Below are 19,178 nucleotides of genomic sequence, written 5' to 3'. Positions count from 1 at the left end.
CAAACGATTCCAGACGGTATAATGAAATGTTTTAGTAGTTGTTCCACAACGAAATGACAATTTTAAACAATATGAGTGGAAAAATAGGAATCTAAAGCACAAAATATTTAGATAAAATCTGAATTTTGAGAACTTGAACGTAAATTCGTGAGAAAAAACGTCAAAAGTCCTAAGAAAGTTTTTTTTGTCCTCCACGAGGCTTCAGGTTAATTTTCCATCGAGCTCACGGTGAAAACTTTATTTTCCTCTCAGTGGAACGTGAGAAAAGACGAGAGCAGCGCCTCTGTCCCGGGACGTCCCGGGTTTTATTTTGTCCTCTGCTCCGGATCTGCGCGCTTTTCACGCGCCGCCTTGACGCGCAGAGGAACCGAGCGAGAGGAAGTCCATGTGAGCGAGAGCGTCCTCCTCTCCTCTCCTCCTCCTCTCCTCCTGATAAACCTGCACACACTCACACACTCATCACTCCATCACGACCCGATCCTCTTCCTCTTCATCATGAACGAGACGTTTCCAATGGAGGAGTTCGACTTCGAGCGGCGCTTCGACGAGAGAGGAGCGATGGAGTGGATGCAGGAGAACTGGTGAGAGAGAGAGAGAGAGACTGTGAGAGTGGCGCAGAGAGAGAGAGAGAGAGAGACTGGTGAGAGTGGCGCAGAGAGAGAGAGAGAGAGACTGTGAGAGCGGGAGAGAAAGAGAAACTGGTGAGAGCGAGAGAAAGAGAAACTGGTGAGAGAGAGAGGCTGTGTGTGAGAGAGAGAGCCTAGTGATAGAGAGAGAGAGAGAGAGACTAGTGATAGAGAGAGAGAGACTAGTGATTGAGGGAGAGAGACTGGTGATAGATAGAGGGAGAGAGACTGGTGATAGAGGGAGAGAGACTGGTGAGAGAGAGAGAGACGTGAGAGAGAGAGAGAGAGACTAGTGATAGAGGGAGAGAGACTGGTGAGAGAGAGAGAGAGACTAGTGATAGAGAGAGAGAGAGAGACTGATGAGAGAGAGAGACTAGTGATAGAGAGAGAGAGAGACTGGTGATAGAGAGAGACAGACGAGAGAGAGAGAGACTAGTGATAGAGAGAGAGAGAGAGACTGATGAGAGAGAGAGACTAGTGATAGAGAGAGAGAGAGACTGGTGAGAGAGAGAGAGAGACTGGTGAGAGAGAGAGAGAGAGAGAGAGAGAGAGAGACTGGTGATAGAGAGAGAGAGAGACTGGTGATAGAGAGAGAGAGAGAGACTGGTGATAGAGAGAGAGAGAGAGAGAGACTGGTGATAGAGAGAGAGAGAGACTGGTGATAGAGAGAGAGAGAGAGACTGGTGATAGAGAGAGAGAGACAGAGAGAGACTGGTGAAGAACTGATCATTGCATGAAGAGAAATCTTAACTCCACGTGTTTTGGTTGCACAAACTGCCTCCTCTTCCTCCTGCTGGTCTTCAGTCTCATCCTCCTCCTCCTCCTCTTCCTCCTCCTCTTCCTCTTCCTCTTCCTCATCCTCTTCCTCCTCTCCCACAGTACAAAGCTCTGTGTTGCTCTCTCGGTTCTTCCCTTTATTTTTCTCTCTTAAAATCAATAATTCAAGCAGCTCTCAGTGGAACAGCTTCAATAGTTTCTATAATGTCAGTCCTGCTGGTTTCAGTCAAACACATGGATGGATGGATGGATGGATGGATGGATGGATGGATGGATGGATGGATGGATGGATGGATGGAGGGTTAAACGGTTGCGGGGGTCAGCCCTCCCAACCTGGCAGAGCAGCATTTTTCAGTTTGCCCGTCACGGAGGAAACAAAAACACGACTGGGCCCGTGATCTTTAGTGGAGCTGCTCCGCCGTCAGACAGGAAGTGATGACACATCTAGCCCAAACGCGCCGGCGCTAGCTACTTAGCGGTAATTTACTACTTTTAAATTTCCCCAAAAAGCTATGAACGTCTGGTGATAAACCTGCTGTAAACTAACATATATTGATGATAATAATAACGGCGTGGTTTAGGGTCCGTGTCATTTTAAAGCTAAGTAACGCTAACGGCGGCTACTAGCATTACCTAGCTTTCAGTACTTAGCTTAGCTTTGCCACAAAGTATCAACATGTGATTCATTACTGTAGTTTATATTAGTGTCTAAAGTTATTTATTACTTGTTTTAAAAAGATTGAGTGCTACTTCACTACTTCATTACAAGATATTTTTATATAATTAACAGGAGAGTTCTTTTTTAAACATTCAATAAATGCTGTTCCTAAATCAAAGACATAATCGTGATTTCAATATTACAATTTTTTTTTTCCTGCAATAATCTTCCTGATAGTAGAACGTCGACGACACGTCTGACGTTAGATGTGAGATCTTTAGATATTTTATCTAAAACATCCATATTTTGAGCTTCACGTCCAGAAGGTTGATTCTCCTCCAGTCTTATTCTGAGCTGCTGATGTAAAACAGCTGGAACTGAGATCGTTTAAATGTGCAGAAACGTTGTCAGAAGACCGACTTTGCTCCTGGGCTGCGTCGGCGTAAAGAACAGCAGGTTATCAGTGCCGACTCAAGATATTAACTTGCTGCTGAGGCACCTTTTTTTCTCGCTCACCTGCAGATAAATCCCACTTTATGTCGAGTTTTCACATCTTCTCCTGGTGTCCGGAGAGGAAACGTGTTCGTCTGAACTGACGTCATCTGTTATTTTTTGATTAATTTATTTACCTATTAAGTTGTCTTATTTATTTATTCATTAATTAATTTTATTTATTCATTCATACGTCTGTGTATTTTGCCACTTTTTCCCTATTAAATCCCCCAAAAATTCCCATACAAAGCAATGGGAGAGGCGCCTCACCGAGGAGATCAAAGGAGATCTGTCGCCATGGAGACGCGCCCCCCCTCCGCTCAGCGTTTCACACTGTGACGTCGTTACCCGACGGGCTAGTTGGCATCGATATGAGCTAACAGCTAACACGCTGGCGACACCAACTCTGTTTCCACAAACTAATGCGGCGTTGGCGAAGGTCTGCCGCTCTACCGAGCGTATCTCTAGGTCCCCCCCCCCCCACCCCCCCTTGCCCCCGCCACACCCCCCGTGAAACCATCAGGGTTTGTGTCGGTTCCACTTGTGATCTGAATCTCTGCAGGAATTCCGATCAGATAACGACCGAGAGGTGACGCCTCCGTCTGCTGTTCCGGAACTTCTGGAGTTCATTGAACTTTACCCTCCTCGCCCTTCGCTGTTCAAATAGTAGTGTGTGTGTGTGTGTGTGTTTCACCATACAGGAATCAAGGCGGATGTGTTGCGTCGCCCCAGCAGCTCCACGATGTCACGTTTATTGTGCCAAAAACAGTGGTTGCGTTTCCATTTTACAATGGAACGTGCCGTTAGACCGCCGGGCCACCGGAGGGCGCTGTTGCTTGTTTTTGTAAGGAAACCGCACAGACGCATGTGCAGAGAAACCCGACATCCGTTTAGACTGACGAGGCGTCGAAATGCTATCAGGTGGAGAGTCTCGACTCTAAAACTACCGACGTTGGTCGATTAAAACTGGAGAGTCAAACCGCTACGGGTCGGCCATCTTTGTTTACTAGCGCATGAGCAGAAGGAACCGCTCGTATTTGTAAACGGCGCCTCGGATTAAGCGGTTTGGCGGTGCTGTTTGACGGTTTTCCTTTCGCAGCTCGTTGTGAAATCGGATCGTTGGAGAACGAGCTGCGATCCGTCGGAGTGTCGGCAGCTAATCTCCCCTAATCCCCCAGATTGAACTCGCCGTCTGTGGAAACGCCTCCCGTCAGTCGGCAGGCGGGCGAACTCGCCGTCTGTGTCGACGGGTCGTGTTTGTTCTCGACTGCCGTCGTCTGGTCCGTTCACCCTCGTTGTGTAATCTGATTACATAAGAACGACACGTCGTCGGTGGGATCGTCCCGAGTTCTCGGGTCTGACGAGGCGATTTGGGTTCGACGAGCCAGAATGTTTGTTTTCCCAGGAAAGTTGATTTTAGAGGGAAACTTTCACAGGATGTTTTGGTTTTTAACAGCAGATTTATGTTTTAACTCTTCGTTTTACCTCTATAATTTAACTCTTTGTTCTCTAACTCTTTGTTTTAACTCTATAATTTAACTCTTTGTTTTAACTCTATAATTTAACTCTTTGTTATAACTATAATTTAACTCTATATTTTAAACTCTTTGTTCTATCGTTCCTGATTTAATTCTATAATTTAACTCTTTGTTCTACAACTATTTGTTTTAACTCTATGATTTAACTCTTTGTTCTATAACTCTTTGTTTTAACTCTATAATATAACTCTTTGTTCTATAACTCTTTGTTTTAACTCTATAATGTAACTCTTTGTTCTATAGCTATTGGGTCTCACTATAATTTAACTCTTTGTTTTAACTCTAATATAACTCTTTGTTCTCTAACAATTTGTTTTATCTCTATAATGTAACTCTTTGTTCTATAACTATTTGTTTTAACTCTATAATGTAACTCTTTGTTCTACAACTCTTTGATTTAACTCTATAATGTAACTCTTTGATCTCCAACTCTTGCTTTCAACTCTGTGGCTGTACTTGCTGGCTGAAGGAGTCGTTTTCTGACCGATGGTTGTTTGTTTCCTCCGCCTGCAGGAACAAGTCCTTCATGTTCTGCGGTCTCTACGCCGCCTTCGTGTTCGGCGGCCAGCACTTCATGAGGCAGAGGCCCAAACTGAACCTTCGCCGGCCGCTGGCCCTCTGGTCTCTGGGCCTCGCCGTCTTCAGGTGAGGAACATACTGTACATATACTGTATATATGTGTGTGTGTGAGACCTGCTCTGATTTAATCTCTTTCTATTCATATTTACGCGCCACGACTGAAGGAGTTCCTTCAAATGTGACTGGAGGTCAAAGGTCGACATCAGATCAAGTTTAGTTTACATGTCGCATGTTTTATAATGCTTGTGTTTCCTTATAGATAACTACAAAATTCAAGTTTAATTGAGAATAAGGTTTGGAGGTAATAATATTAACAAGCATTGCTGGTTTGTATTGTTTTCCTGTTGGATTCCACTCCCACTGCAGAACCCAGTCGTTTTATTGCCTGAGCAGCGACGTGTCTTTACAGCTGCAGTGGAATCAGGAAACGTCCCTGTAGTCGATGTTTTTATGAGGAACTGTGTCGCAGGTCCCTCAACGAGCAGCCTGGTCCGTTTTTATGACCAAGTCTGGAGTTACGAGGTGATGAAGTGTAGTTTTGCCTCTCGCTGGGTCGTGTTTCGTTGATGATCAAACGTTTTGATGACATTTTGAGGAGAAAAAACAAAAAAACGGTTTCAAATTGCAGCAAACTGCTTCGTGTCCTGAAGAGTCAGTAAAGTGTGTCTGTGGTGTGTTTGGTTCCCCGAGGTGTCGGTATGTTTGGTTCCCCGAGGTGTCGGTATGTTTGGTTCCCCGGCGTGTCGGTATTTTTGGTTCCCTGACGTGTCAGTATGTTTAGTTCCCTGACGTGTCAGTATGTTTAGTTCCCTGACGTGTCAGTATATGTGTTATGTTCCCTGACATGTCAGTATGTGTGTTTGGTTCCCTGACGTGTCGGTATGTGTGTTTAGTTCCCCGACGCGTCGGTATGTGTGTTTGGTTTCCCGACATGTCGGTATGTTTGGTTCACCAATGTGTTTGGTTCCCTGACGTGTCGGTGTGTTTGGTTCCCTGATGTGTCAGTGTGTTTGGTTCCCTGATGTGTCAGTATGTTTGGTTCCCTGATGTGTTGGTGTGTTTGGTTCCCTGACGTGTCGGTATACATTGGTTCCCCGACATGTTGGTATGTTTGGTTCGCCGACGTGTGTTTGGTTCCCCGACGTGTCGGTATATATTGGTTCCCCGACGTGTTGGTATGTTTGGTTCCCTGATGTGTGTTTGGTTCCTTGACGTGTCGGTATATATTGGTTCCCGATGTGTGTTTGGTTCCCCGACGTGTCGGTATGTTTGGTTCCCCGACGCGTCGGTATGTTTGGTTCCCTGACGTGTGTTTGGTTCCCGGTGCAGCATCGTGGGGGCGTTCAGGACCGGCCTCTTCATGCTCCACGTCCTCACCACCAGCGGCTTCAGGCAGTCGGTGTGTGACAACAGCTTCTACAGCGCCCCCGTCACCAAGTTCTGGGCCTACGCCTTCGTCCTGAGCAAAGCTCCCGAGCTGGGTGAGACTTCCTGTCCTCCACGCCGTCCCCACACCTCAACCCTTTAGCACCCGAACTCTTTGTTGACGGTCTTCGGTCTCTTGCATGTATGTGTGTGTGTGTGTGGCTCCTCCCTCCAGGAGACACGGTGTTCATCATCCTGCGGAAGCAGCGCCTCATCTTCCTGCACTGGTACCACCACATCACGGTGCTGCTGTACTCCTGGTACTCCTACAAGGACCAGGTGGCGGGCGGCGGCTGGTTCATGACCATGAACTACCTGGTCCACTCCCTCATGTACACGTACTACGCGGCGCGGGCGGCCGGCCTGCGCGTGCCCCGCCCCTTCGCCATGGTCATCACCGCCACGCAGATCCTGCAGATGGCGATGGGCCTGGCGGTGCTGGGGCTGGTGTTCGTCTGGAAGCACGAGACGCGCTGCCCCTCCAACCTGCACAACATCGTGTGGGGCTCCATCATGTACCTCAGCTACCTCCTGCTCTTCGCCTCCTTCTTCTACAACAGCTACCTCCGCCGCCCCGCCGCCGCCAAGGACGCCAAGGCCGAGTAGTGTGTGTGTGTGTGTGTGTGCATGTGTGTGTGTGCGCGCTCTCATACGGCGAAGTGCCACAATTCCGTCTTTAGGATTTAAAAAAAAAATAATTTTAAAAAGGGAATCGACGTGAAACTCGACCGCTTCCGTCTGTGAATCTGATAAGCTGCTGAAAATGGGAAAAAAGTGAAGAAAGTTGGAAAAGTATGAGACAAAAAAATGGGAAAAAAGTGGAAAAAATATGAGACAAAAAAGTGTTAGCTGCTGAAAACAGGAAAAAAAGTGAAGAAAGTGGGGGAAAATATGAGACAAAACTAGAGTAGCTGCTGAAAATGGGGGATAAAATAAAGAAAGTAGGAAAAATATGAGACAAAAAAACTGTAGCTGCTGAAAACAGGGAAAAAAAGTGAGAATAATATGAGACAAAAAAAATTTAGCTGCTGAAAATGGGAAAAAATTGTAAAACATATTAGCCAAAAAAAATTGTAGCTGCTGAAAACAGGAAAAAAAAAGTGAAGTGTGAAAAAATGAGACAAAACTAGAGTAGCTGCTGAAAATGGGGGGGAAATGAAGAAAGTGGGGAAAATACGAGACAAAAAAAATAGTAGCTGCCAAAAACAGGAAAAAAGTGGGAAAAATATGAGAAAAAAAATTGTAGCTACTGAAAATGGGAAAAAAATTGGGGGAAATATGAGACAAAAACATTTTAGCTGCTGAAAACAGGAAAAAAAAGTGAAGAAAGTGGGAAAAATATGAGACAAGAAAATGGATGAAGGCCGAATCCTCGCCGAGGGTCGCGTGAATAAAGGAGGGGATTCGGAACGTTTGCCGGGAAAGTTCTGGACTTAAAAATGTTTAAATGAACTTCAAATAGCTCCGGCAACAGTTTCAAAAAGTTTCTCACGCTTTTGGAGTCGATTGACGGACGGAGTCGACGTCGCTCTGATGAAGTCCATCGATGTTTTATTTTTACGTAAAGTTTTCCATCCGTTGCTCGGTCCACTAGGTGGCAGCAGTGAGTCAATCCAGCTTCTTTAAAAAAAGAAGGTTTCTTGGAGTTTCGGACGAACGTGAGGCTGAATTTACTGAACTTGGACCGGCTGGTTATTTCATAATAAAACGACATCGTCACTGTTGTCGTCTTTCATTAGTTGTTTTTTTTTTTTTTTTTTTTTTTTTTTTTACGTGTTGAAAATATTACAAACTCTAAATTAAAAAAATAAAATAAAATATTAACCACTTAGAAACCAGTAACCACTGATGCAGATGTTTACCTTTACTTTTCCTTCGTACAGTTTGATTCCTGCTGCCAAGGTGATGATGCTCTTTAAAAAGTTGCGATTTAATTTTTAGTGCTGTCAATCGATTAAAAAAAATTACAAATTAATTGCACAATTTTCTGTAATTAATTGTGATTAATCGCATTGTTTTTCAGAGAGAGTGAACCAGTATTTCCTGCAGTTGCAGCAGTGTGGCGGCTCCTGGTCAGCCAACATGGCAACCTGCCGTTTTGCTGCAGAGTTTCTACTTGAGGTTGTAAAATTCAGCTTTTCAAAGTAAAGCTAATGACTTTTACGTTCTCAATCAGTCGTCAGGAAACTTTTAATTTATTGTTCCAATCTGCTCATACTGCTGCTCTGGCAAAGGAGTAGAGAAAAAAAAAAAAAAAAAAAAGGAAGTTAACAAAACTACGCAAATTACGTCAAATTTCTTTTAACGAATTAAAAGCGTCAAATCAATTAACGCGTTATTTTTGACAGCACTAATAATTTCCCGAATGTGAATCAGTATTACCTCGGATCGCGAGACGACGACGGTCCTGACGTCATTTCAAACACCGGAGTCGTCCGGCCAGTCGATGTTCAGTCCTGTAATACAGCGTCGCACCAGCAGGTGGCGCGTCGAGTCACTTCAGTCGGCAGCATGAAGACGAGTCGGGGGTGGGGGGGGGGGGGGGTACTGACTCAGTACTGCCACCCGGTGTATGACGGTGGCGTCGCTCGGATTCCACATAGAGTCGCTTTAAACTCTTAATCTTCCTCGTGGAACCTGGAATTTAAAGAAAAATGTAAGAGACTGTGTTCAGACAGTTTGCAATTTAGAAATGGTAGAACAAAAACGACGCTAGCAAAATCAAATGCATTTTATCTCCACATAAAACTAATTTCTTTGAAAATGTAATTAAACATTGTAAAAACATTTGCTTTTATTCAACCGTCTTTTTTTTTTTATCCGTTATGGATTATTTAAAAACCCGTTATATCTCATCCTGGGAACATTGTTGAAAATGAAATACGTTTTTTTTGTTTGTTTGTTCAAGTTAAAAATAATCGATCAGGTACTCTTGACAGGAAGAAAGACCAGAAACAGGAAGTTAGCACGTTAAAAATTAAAAGGTTTTTGAGTCTTTCACCATTTTTTTCACCAAGTTTTCCAGTAAAACGAGGCCGATTCTTTTCACTGGATAACTTTGTTTATTTGTATTACAGAACTTTTAGTTTACCCGTAGACATGTTAATTTCATTGTAAAGATTTTTTATTTTGTGCTGAATTATTTCATTAATTTTTATGTTTTTAAGCCGTTTAAAGCTGCTCTGATTGTAAACTGATTCACTGTGATCTGCTGAAGACTTTTTTTTTAAACTGTTTTAATATGTAAACAACAATAAAAGATATTTCTTAACCACTAATGAACACTTCCTGCCTTCACCTTTCACTGTAAAACAACCGAACGAGTCTCAGAAGGAGTCAAATCTCTGGATTATTCGTGTTTAAGACGAACCTTCACGTGTTGATGTGAGTTTCCACTCGTCACTTTGTTGAAACGTTGAATTAAATCCACTTTGAAGTCTCAGTCTGCAGCGCCCTCTGGCGGCCTCAGCCGGTGACGCGCGCGTTAATGAACTCCAGCTGTGTGTGTATGAGAGCGGCCACGTGAGGGTGCGTTCACGTACCCTCAAGAAAATGGTTATTTTGGTTCAAACTTTAAAAAAAAAAAAAACACTTATTTGGAGTGAAATTCCAAATAAGTGTTGATTCCAAAATTGTGAAGTTACATTTTAATAACATAATTAAAGTAAACAAATCATCACGTTAATTTATGCTTATTTAAACCTTTTCTTGTTGTTTTTTTTGCACTTTAGTGTATTTTCTTGCAATATATTCCGTTTTTTTTTTTTGTAAAATACAAACGAGGCCTCGTCAGAATGTTTGATGTCAGAATGAGGTTTTATGGAGGAACATTAAATTATGTAAAAAAATTATTGATTGATTAATTAATTGGTGGGACGTTTCATCCTGAAGTTGGAATTTCCGGACGGTCATTGAAGGCATCACGTCGCTTTCTAGGAAAAAGTTCGAGTGAACTTTAATAAGAAAGAAGAGAAACGCACGTGAGGCCGTGAAAGTTAAAACCTGCAGGGAGGAAGACTTTCGAAAATCAGCTTCCAGGAACCAGAAGGAGGGAGGAAAAAATCCACAACTTTATTTTTCAATTTATTAATTTTTTTTTTTTACAGTTTTAAGATTCACCTGAGACCTTTGAATGGAGCGAAAACAAACTGATCATGTGTGAGGAAGAGGAGGAGGAAGAGGAGGAGGAGGAGAAGTCAGAGAGAGGAGATTTTCTCTCTCTCTCTCTCTCTCTCTCTCCATTTCTTCTCATTTTCTTGGAGGATGAAGCGACTTCGCGCAGCTTTTCTCGGATTTCTGAGGATCTGAGGATCATGAGACTGAAGTTTTATCTCTAAACGAACCAGGTAGGATCGAATGTTTCTCATCTTTCTGTCTCCGATTTTTTTTTTTCTAAAACACGGTAAACAGTTTCCAACATACAAACATCATTTAACAAACATGGTTCATTTAAAAACAAGAGACAATCAGGTTTGAAACTGTCTAAAAAATTACAGCAAAACCTGCAATAAGTATTAAATATTTCAGTCTGGAAGCATAAAAAACTCTTTATTCCTGAAAACTTAAAAAACAAAAAAACAATAATTAAACTGCGACTTCTCAATGTTTACCTACAATTTGCACTTCTGGCTTTTGGTGATTTATTCGGTATTTTATCACCCCGGTGTCGAAGTTACTGAATATTTTTTTCATTTAGTTTTCACTTCTCGAGCCTATCTTTGGGTGATATTTGTGCTTTTCGTGTCTAAATAACCTGCAGGACTTTAAGAAGCACAGCTAAAGAATTACTTTGGAAGAAATCTGTGTTGTGATTTGTCTTGTTTTGCTCTTTGCGGATGTGGACGTGTCGTCATGTGACGCTTCTTTAGTTTAAAGTCCTGATGTGGACAAACGTTCTCCAGCGAGATAAGAGCTTTTAAGAGTTGCAGGGAAAAAAACTCCCAAAAAACCTCTTTCAATTGGTCTCAGAACCAAAAGATCAATGCAGGATCAATAATCTGAAGGGTGTCAACAAGTTCCTCCAAAAACCCTGTGTGTGTGTGTGTTGCTCAATGTGTGTGTGTGTGTGTGTGTGTGTGTGTGTGTGTGTGTGTGTGTGTGTGTGTGTGTGTGTGTGTGTGTGTGTGTGTGTGTGTGTGTGTGTGTGTGTGTGTGTGTGTGTGTGTGTTGTGTTGCTTGTTTCCTCTCAGGTCTGCAGGTCATCATGTCGTTGTGGATGATTCTCCCGGTCAGTCTGCCCGTCTTCACCATCACTGGGATCTGGGTGGTGTGAGTACCACACACACACACACACACACACACACACACACACACACACACACACACACACACACACACACACACACACACGAAAACCAGCTTTAAACAAATAAGTTCAGCTCATAAAACATGAAACTGAAATATATTAAACCTCTTGTCAGTCATTAGTTTGATATGTTTTTAATTAAAATTCCGTTTTATGTCAATTTAACTGATTTAGTTTGTTTCATCATTTTCATTTTTGCTCCAATTTTAACACAAAAAAATGTGAAGATCAAACCGATTCAACAAGTTCAGACTCTTAAAATGCATTGATATAATTGGTCGAAATATTTTTCAATTCTCTTTTTGTCCTTTTGAAAAATTGTGGATTTAATTGAATGTAGTATTTAACATTGTGGGTGTTATGAAGCCCTCAGTTCTGTCTGGAGGCAGGATTCATTGAAACGACACAAAACACTTCATTCTGCAGACTTTCGTCACCATTTGAGGTTTTTTTCCCCCAAAAGAATCCGTGTCGGTTTGAGGAAAAGCAGAATTCTTGAGAAAAGTGAGGTCAGAATCGTCGTCTTCAGGTCGAAGGTGAAGAAACACGCAGCTTCTGCAGTTTAACTGAATTATTGACGGTAGAAATGCAGAACGGCTGGAGACCAGAAGATCGATGGTTCTGACCTCAGCTCAGTCTGCACATTGCTCATGAGCACTGTGGCAGCACCGGGTAGCACTTCTTTAGAACCACCTGCTGTTTTTACAATGTTTAAAACATTGATTGATGTATTATGTGACCATGAAAGCGTTACTTCAGGTGTGTGTGACCTCAGATGTGTGTAACCTCAGGTGTGTGTTATCTCAGGTGTGTGTTATCTCAGGTGTGTGTTGCCTCTGGTGTGTGTTACCTCTGGTGTGTGTTACTTCAGGTGTGTGTTACCTCAGGTGTGTGTTGCCTCTGGTGTGTGTTGCCTCTGGTGTGTGTTGCCTCTGGTGTGTGTTGCCTCAGGTGTGTGTTACCTCAGGTGTGTGTTACTTCAGGTGTGTGTTACCTCAGGTGTGTGTTACCTCAGGTGTGTGTTACTTCAGGTGTGTGTTACCTCAGGTGTGTGTTACTTCAGGTGTGTGTTACCTCAGGTGTGTGTTACCTCAGGTGTATGTTACTTCAGGTGTGTGTTACTTCAAGTGTGTGTTACTTCAAGTGTGTGTTACTTCAAGTGTGTGTTACTTCAGGTGTGTGTTACCTCAGGTGTGTGTTACCTCAGGTGTGTGTTACCTCAGGTGTGTGTTACTTCAGGTGTGTGTTACCTCAAGCGTGTGTTACCTCAGGTGTGTGTTACCTCAGGTGTGTGTTACTTCAGGTGTGTGTTACCTCAGGTGTATGTTACCTCAGGTGTGTGTTGCCTCTGGTGTGTGTTACCTCAGGTGTGTGTTACCTCAGGTGTGTGTTACTTCAGGTGTGTGTTACTTCAGGTGTGTGTTACCTCAGGTGTATGTTACTTCAGGTGTGTGTTACTTCAAGTGTGTGTTACTTCAAGTGTGTGTTACTTCAGGTGTGTGTTACCTCAGGTGTGTGTTACCTCAGGTGTGTGTTACCTCAGGTGTGTGTTACCTCAGGTGTGTGTTACCTCAGGTGTGTGTTACTTCAGGTGTGTGTTACCTCAAGCGTGTGTTACTTCAGATGTGAGAGTGAAGGATGATGAAACAACTTCCTGTCTGTCTTGTTTTCCCTCCACAGGTACGCCATGGCGCTCTACAACCAGCACGTCTGTCCTGTGCACAACTGGTACGACACACACACACACACACACACACACACACACACACACACACACACACACACACACACACACACACACACACACACACACACACACACACACACACACACACACACAAGCAGTTTGATATTAAATGAAAGCCTCTTCAGAGTAAAAGCCTGTTAAATAACTGTTGAATATTCAGATCATGATGTTTGTTCAAACGAGTGTCGACTCGTTTTCCAGATTATTTAATCTTTGAAAGCGTTTCTATTATAAAGTGTCTCTACGTCTCATGTAGTCCCGATGTTTGTGTGACAACATGAACATGAGAACCTCCTGGTTCCTGGTGTTTCATGGTCGGACATAAACACGTTCTCCACATTGTTGCAAACAAGGTTGTTGTTTATATTTCGACATGGTTAATGTTTCACACACTTTGCTCACCGGTTGTACTTTTCAATCTCAGATATTCAGGGAAACATTCATGAGGTGAAATTCAGGAAGGAAACTAAAGTTGAGGAGTGAAAACTTTCCTCTGGTATTTAAAAGAAACGTGATACTTTTATCATTATTTCTTGTCTTGTAGAAAGTTTTACTGCCAATAGTTGATCTGTGTGTGTGTGTGTGTGTGTGTGTGTGTGTGTGTGTGTGTGTGTGTGTGTGTGTGTGCGTGTGCGTGTGCGTGCACGTGTGTGTGTGTGTGTGTGTACCATTAACGTCCTTGAGTTTCATAATGAAGCAGTGAGGCGACACTTAGTGAGTAAAACTGACCTGAGAGGAAGATGATGAGTCGGACTTTGATCCACATTGTGATGAAGTTCAGTGAGGTGAATGAGGTTCATGAGGATGAATGAGGTTCATGAGGTTCATGAGGTTCATGAGGATGAATGAGACGTTTGTGTTCATAGAAACTGTCTCATTGTTTCCAGGCGTTACAACGAGTCCTGTGAAGAGCAGCTGCTGTTCCAGAGGGACACGGAGCTCTGCTGCACCCTGGACAACGTCCCGCTCATCAGGTCTGTCAGTCCGTCAGTTGGTCGGTCGGTCAGTCCGTCTGTCCGTTGGTCCCTTGGTCCGTCGGTCCCTCGGTCCGTCGGTCCCTTGGTCCGTCGGTCCCTTGGTCCGTCGGTCCGTCGGTCCGTCGGTCCCTTGGTCCGTCTGTCCCTTGGTCCGTCGGTCCCTCGGTCCGTCGGTCCGTCGGTCCGTCCGTCCCTTGGTCCGTCGGTCCCTCGGTCCGTCCGTCCGTTGGTCCGTCGGTCCCTCGGACCGTTGGTCCCTTGGTCCGTCTGTCCGTTGGTCCATCGGTCCCTTAGTCGGTCGGTCCCTTGGTCCGTCGGACCGTTGGTCCCTTGGTCCGTCCGTCCGTCGGTCAGTTGGTCGGTCGATCCGTCTGTCCGTCCGTCGGTCCCTCTGTCCCTCTGTCCCTCTGTCCCTCGGTCCGTCGGTCCCTTGGTCCCTCGGTCGATCGGTCCGTCTGTCGGTCCCTCTGTCCCTCGGTCCGTCGGTCAGTTGGTCGGTCGATCGGTCTGTCCGTCGATCCGTCCCTTGGTCCCTCAGTCGGTCGGTCGGTCTGTCGGTCCGTCCATTGGTCCCTCGGTCGATCGGTCCGTCTGTCGGTCCCTCTGTCCCTCGGTCCGTCAGTCAGTCGGTCAGTCAGTGGAGTTTCACTTGAGTCAAAGTTTCACCTCCTTGTCTCGTCGCTTCACTTTCTAGTAAATGTGGAAGTTTCCCTCCAGAGAGCTGCTTCTTCAGCCTCATATGCAGCAGCGGCGCCTTCAGCGGTGAGTGTTCTAGTGTGTGTGTGTGTGTGTGTGTGTGTATGTGTGTGTGTGTGTGTGTGTGTGTACTGAACACACTGCCACATTGAGAGCCTCTGACTTGTTTTGGCAGCTGCTCCAGCCAGAGTTTAGTTGTTCCGGCTGCCGGGTCTCGTTCAGGACTCGTTCTGTGGGAAATGAAAGGAGCTCCTGTGAGCCCAGATTTAGATGGAGGGAAAATCAAGGAGGTCCCAGGTGATGCTTTGGTTTGACTCCTCCTCCTCCTCCTCCGCCGCTCCTGCAGTGATGCTGATTGGCCTGCTGCGTTACGCCCACGTCATCGAGAAGCACCAGAACTGCGTCCTGAACACGGCCGGCCTCTCCACCGCCTGGATCTGCGCCGCCGGACTCATCATGGTGGGAAACTTCCAGGTGAGCTCAGTCTTAGGAAGTCGTTTTACTGCACAGGCACATCTGGAGCCGTCGGTTCTGGCTCACACTGTAATCTGTGTAATCTGAGTAATCTGTGTAATCGGCTGCTAAGAAACAGAAAGAGACAAAACAAAGTGATGCAACAGAAAACCGTCAAAAACACGAGGAAAAGTGACACAAACCTCTGAAATGACCATAAAATGTAAGAAATGAAGAAACACAACAAACATAATTAGTGAAAATAAATGACAAAGTGATTAAAATAAAGAAGAGAAACTACTTAAATTATTATTAAATACCAAAGAGGGGCCCGAAGAGCTAAAATAGATTTTAATAGGTACATTTATTAAAATCATTTCATCAGAATAAAACAATGTTGTCGAGCCGATGAACGGGAGTCGGAGGATCCACACTTCTCAGGAACTCTTTTCTTCTCTCTCTCTCTCCGCCGCTCTACAAAATAAAAGCTCCCCACACATAATTCCCACAGTTACTATGGGAGGGGGGTGGGGAACTTTATTTTATAGAGAGGAAGTAGTTTTGTTGTAACACGTTGGAGAGATGAGAGAAAAGAAACGCGTCTCTGAGAAATGTGTTGCAATGGAGAATAAAGTTTGGAGTTCCTCGCCTCGCCTTTATTTTGGACCAATTTATCAAAGTATTTATGTTGAAGAATATCTCTTATTGTATTTTATTTATTTATTGCTTTTAAAAGATTGAGTGCAGTACAACAATTAATTATTTTACTACTAAATTACAAGATCTTTGTATATATTTAACAGGAGAGTCTTTTGAACAGCCTAAGAAAACGTCCACAGTTCCAGTGTTTAATGCCGCTTATATATATTTCTGTGTGTCTTCAATCTTCTTTTCTCTCCTGGAGATTTAGTCATTCGTTTACAGGAAGAGTAGTAACCGGTAAATTATCATTTAAACATCACATCAGCATCACGGCCGCCCTCAAATGTAACTGTAAGACGATTTAAATGTAACTAAATGTAAACAAATATAATATAAAATAAATGTAACTGCTAACAGTTTTAAATAACTGTCAGATGGGTGGTCAGCCGCCAGAAACATCTTAATCTGGATTATGTGTAGAACTACCTCCGTGTCAACAAAGGCACATGTAATTACCGTACTGTTCCTAATAGACGCGCAGCAGAAATCCCGCACTGCGCCTCTATTGGAAACGGTATTTATTTGAAGCCAGTCGGACCATTACGCCCTCGCCGGCCTTGACTTGTGACACGTGCGGTTTAATTGGACGTCGTCGGTTTGTGTCTCTGCCCCGTGTTTGTCCTCCGGCCGCCTGGCGGGGCGTCCTCTCGTCCTCGCGCAGCCTTTTGTTGGGGACACTTCAGCGGCGATTACCCAGAATGCCGAGTCGCCCTGACCTCGTCTGCTTTGTTGCGTCCCGACGGAACAGCCGGGGGTCTTTGACGCGCCGCGGTTTGACACTGAACAAAGAAACCGGGAAGTGATTGGATGAATTGATGAAAGAATCAACGGACAAATGAAAATTGGATGAATGAATGAATGGACAATGAGACAAAATAAGAAATGTGAAGAATGATAATACTAATGATGGTTGGGGAAAAAAAATTGAAAGAAGTAATGAACCAGGTTCTTCTAAGGTTGCCGTGACGACGCTGCGTCGGCGAGCTCCTCGCCGGGGAGGTCAAAGGTCAAATCCAGTGACGGGGAGTTTTGTGTTTGTGTGCTCGCCAGGTGGATTTTGCCAAAGTGCTTCACTACGTGGGGGCGGGGGTCGTCTTCCCGTCCAGCATGCTGTTCGTGTGCCTCCAGTCGGCTCTGACCTACCGGCTGGCCAAGACGCAGGGCGAGTACCGGGCGGCTCACCTCCGGGCGGCCATGACGCTGCTGGCGCTGGTCGCCCTCGTGCTCAGTATCCTTCAAACTGATTGGTCCCCTACCGTCTGTAGATATATCCTGGAAAACCTGGAGAGAGAACATGCTAACTCCACACGACTGCTGCAGCCCCTGGTGGTCACAGCTGGTATTGCAGGAGCAAAGGTTGTTTTCTATATCGGGGGTGTCAAACTCATTTCAGTCGAGGGGCCACATCCACCCGTAACCTGACCTCTGGAGGCCGAACAAGTCAAACGTAACATGTTAAACTGCAGATATGGACAAATGTCAAAGTCTTTCCTTCTTTTGATCCTTTTGTAACTGCAAGAATGTGCCAGTCTATTCTGAAATGTACATTTTAAAGGAAATCAGATATTATTATATTTGCAAAAAAGGAAACACAATATCTGTACCTGGATATCGTATTTTTATTCAGGATTAAAACAATTTGTCATCATCTGGAAAGTTTTTTGAGTTTATGTGTCTAAAGTATCACTTCACATAAATTGGACACTTTTATTGTGAAAGGTGTTGCGTCATGTGACCTCCACAGATGCATTAATAAATTCTGACCAAGGGTGGTTTTGAATGTCATTTTTGCCAATCTAGTGTTTTTAGATCAGCCTCTGTCAGTTTTCACATTTATACTAAAAAAAAATTAAAATCACATGGCGGGCCGGATTAGATCGCATGTTTGACACCCCTGTTCTATATGGTGCCCCCCCCCCCCCCCCCCCCCCCCTCCCCAGTTTCTCATTTAAGCACTTGAAAGTTCATTTAAGTTTGTTTTTTTTAATGTTTTTCATCCCCCCCCAAAAAAAAACCCCTGCAGGAAACTCTTCTTCCTGTTTTTGTCCAATATCTAAAGAAATCAATTAGTCCTCATCTTTAAACCCCCAAATTCCCAGAATGCCTCCTGGGAAGGTCCCGTTAAAAGCACCGATCAAAAACAATTAAAAGTTGAGGGAAAAAAAGGAACGAAGGTTACGTAACCGGAGTCCTGCAGAAGCAGCGCGGGGAGACGAGACGTGTCGCGGGTCTTGTGTCGGGCCGGCGTCCCGCCGGGCGGCCATTGTCCTCCTTAACCTCTGATCCTCAGGCGGAGTCTTCTTCTGCCAGGAGAGCGCCGCCCTGCAGCACGCCGCCGCCATCTTCGAGTGGCTCTACTGCATGCTCGTCATGCTCTTCTACGGCACCTTCGCCTTCGAGTTCGGCGGCGTGTCGGGCGACACGCTCGCGGTCCTGGCCCGAGGCGGGGCGGCGCGCCGCTTCCCTGGGCACAAGTCGGAGGTGGGCGGGGCCGGCGGCGGCGGCGGCGGCGCGGGGCACCACCAGCCGGAGAGCTTATCCATCCTGTAGCTAGAGATGGACCTGGACCGGTGTGATGCTGCGAAGAGACACACGCTCAGTTTGTTTCGCTTCTCCCTCTTGACGTAACCGTCGCTCTGCGCCGACGCCGGCCGAGCCTCCTGGAAGCGCCTCAGAAGTCCCTCCGGCGGCGGCGGTTTGGACAGCGAGCCCACGTATTGTTTTCACTCAGGAAGTTCTGTTACATCACCAGCTCCTCACCTCCAGCAGGGAAGGTGACGTTTCCAAAGGCCCTCCACAATGAGAGGACGTCCCAGTGTGCCAAGAATAATGTTTCATTTACAGACTTTAACGCTTTTATGGACCAAATATTTTATTTTTTGGAATCTATCCTTTATCTGGAGTGCATATTATGACTATATCGCCACAGAAGCTGCCTTTTAATATCGCAAATAAGATTCTTTGTATATTTTGTTGTAATCGGTTAAAAGAAATAGTTGGAACTGTGTGGGGAAATGACTTCCTTCTGCTTCAAAAGGACCAAAACATCAAGAAGGGGAGTGTTTTCTATGTTATATTGAACAATGTTTGCAGAAAACCAAAGAAATAAAGCTGTTATGAGCAAGAAAAGCATTTTCCAGTTTCAGATGTTAAATATTCACAGGGTTTCTGCTGTGCATCATTTCAGGTAAAGTACAACTTGA

The 19,178-nt window shown here is 44.7% G+C and overlaps 2 protein-coding genes across 2 annotated transcripts; both read left to right on the top strand.

Moving 5' to 3' along the window:
• The first annotated feature begins 484 nt into the window (after positions 1 to 484).
• On the top strand, positions 485 to 8,592 carry LOC308145433 (very long chain fatty acid elongase 6-like). The gene is made up of 4 exons (XM_080516877.1): positions 485 to 581; positions 4,605 to 4,736; positions 6,000 to 6,151; positions 6,271 to 8,592. The coding sequence occupies exons 1-4, from the start codon at positions 496 to 498 to the stop codon at positions 6,699 to 6,701; spliced, it is 801 nt and encodes a 266-aa protein (XP_080373003.1). The 5' UTR covers positions 485 to 495; the 3' UTR covers positions 6,702 to 8,592.
• A 2,700-nt stretch (positions 8,593 to 11,292) lies between these two features.
• LOC308145432 (transmembrane protein 150A-like) lies at positions 11,293 to 18,593 on the top strand. Its single transcript, XM_080516876.1, has 7 exons — positions 11,293 to 11,363; positions 13,081 to 13,128; positions 14,035 to 14,121; positions 14,819 to 14,886; positions 15,167 to 15,294; positions 17,026 to 17,203; positions 18,266 to 18,593. The coding sequence occupies exons 1-7, from the start codon at positions 11,299 to 11,301 to the stop codon at positions 18,523 to 18,525; spliced, it is 834 nt and encodes a 277-aa protein (XP_080373002.1). The 5' UTR covers positions 11,293 to 11,298; the 3' UTR covers positions 18,526 to 18,593.
• The last annotated feature ends 585 nt before the right edge of the window (positions 18,594 to 19,178 follow it).

Source organism: Blennius ocellaris (assembly GCF_963422515.1).
Source record: "Blennius ocellaris genome assembly, chromosome: 21".
In the NCBI taxonomy this organism is placed as follows: Eukaryota; Metazoa; Chordata; class Actinopteri; order Blenniiformes; family Blenniidae; genus Blennius; species Blennius ocellaris.
This window is presented reverse-complemented; position numbering and strand designations above follow the sequence as displayed.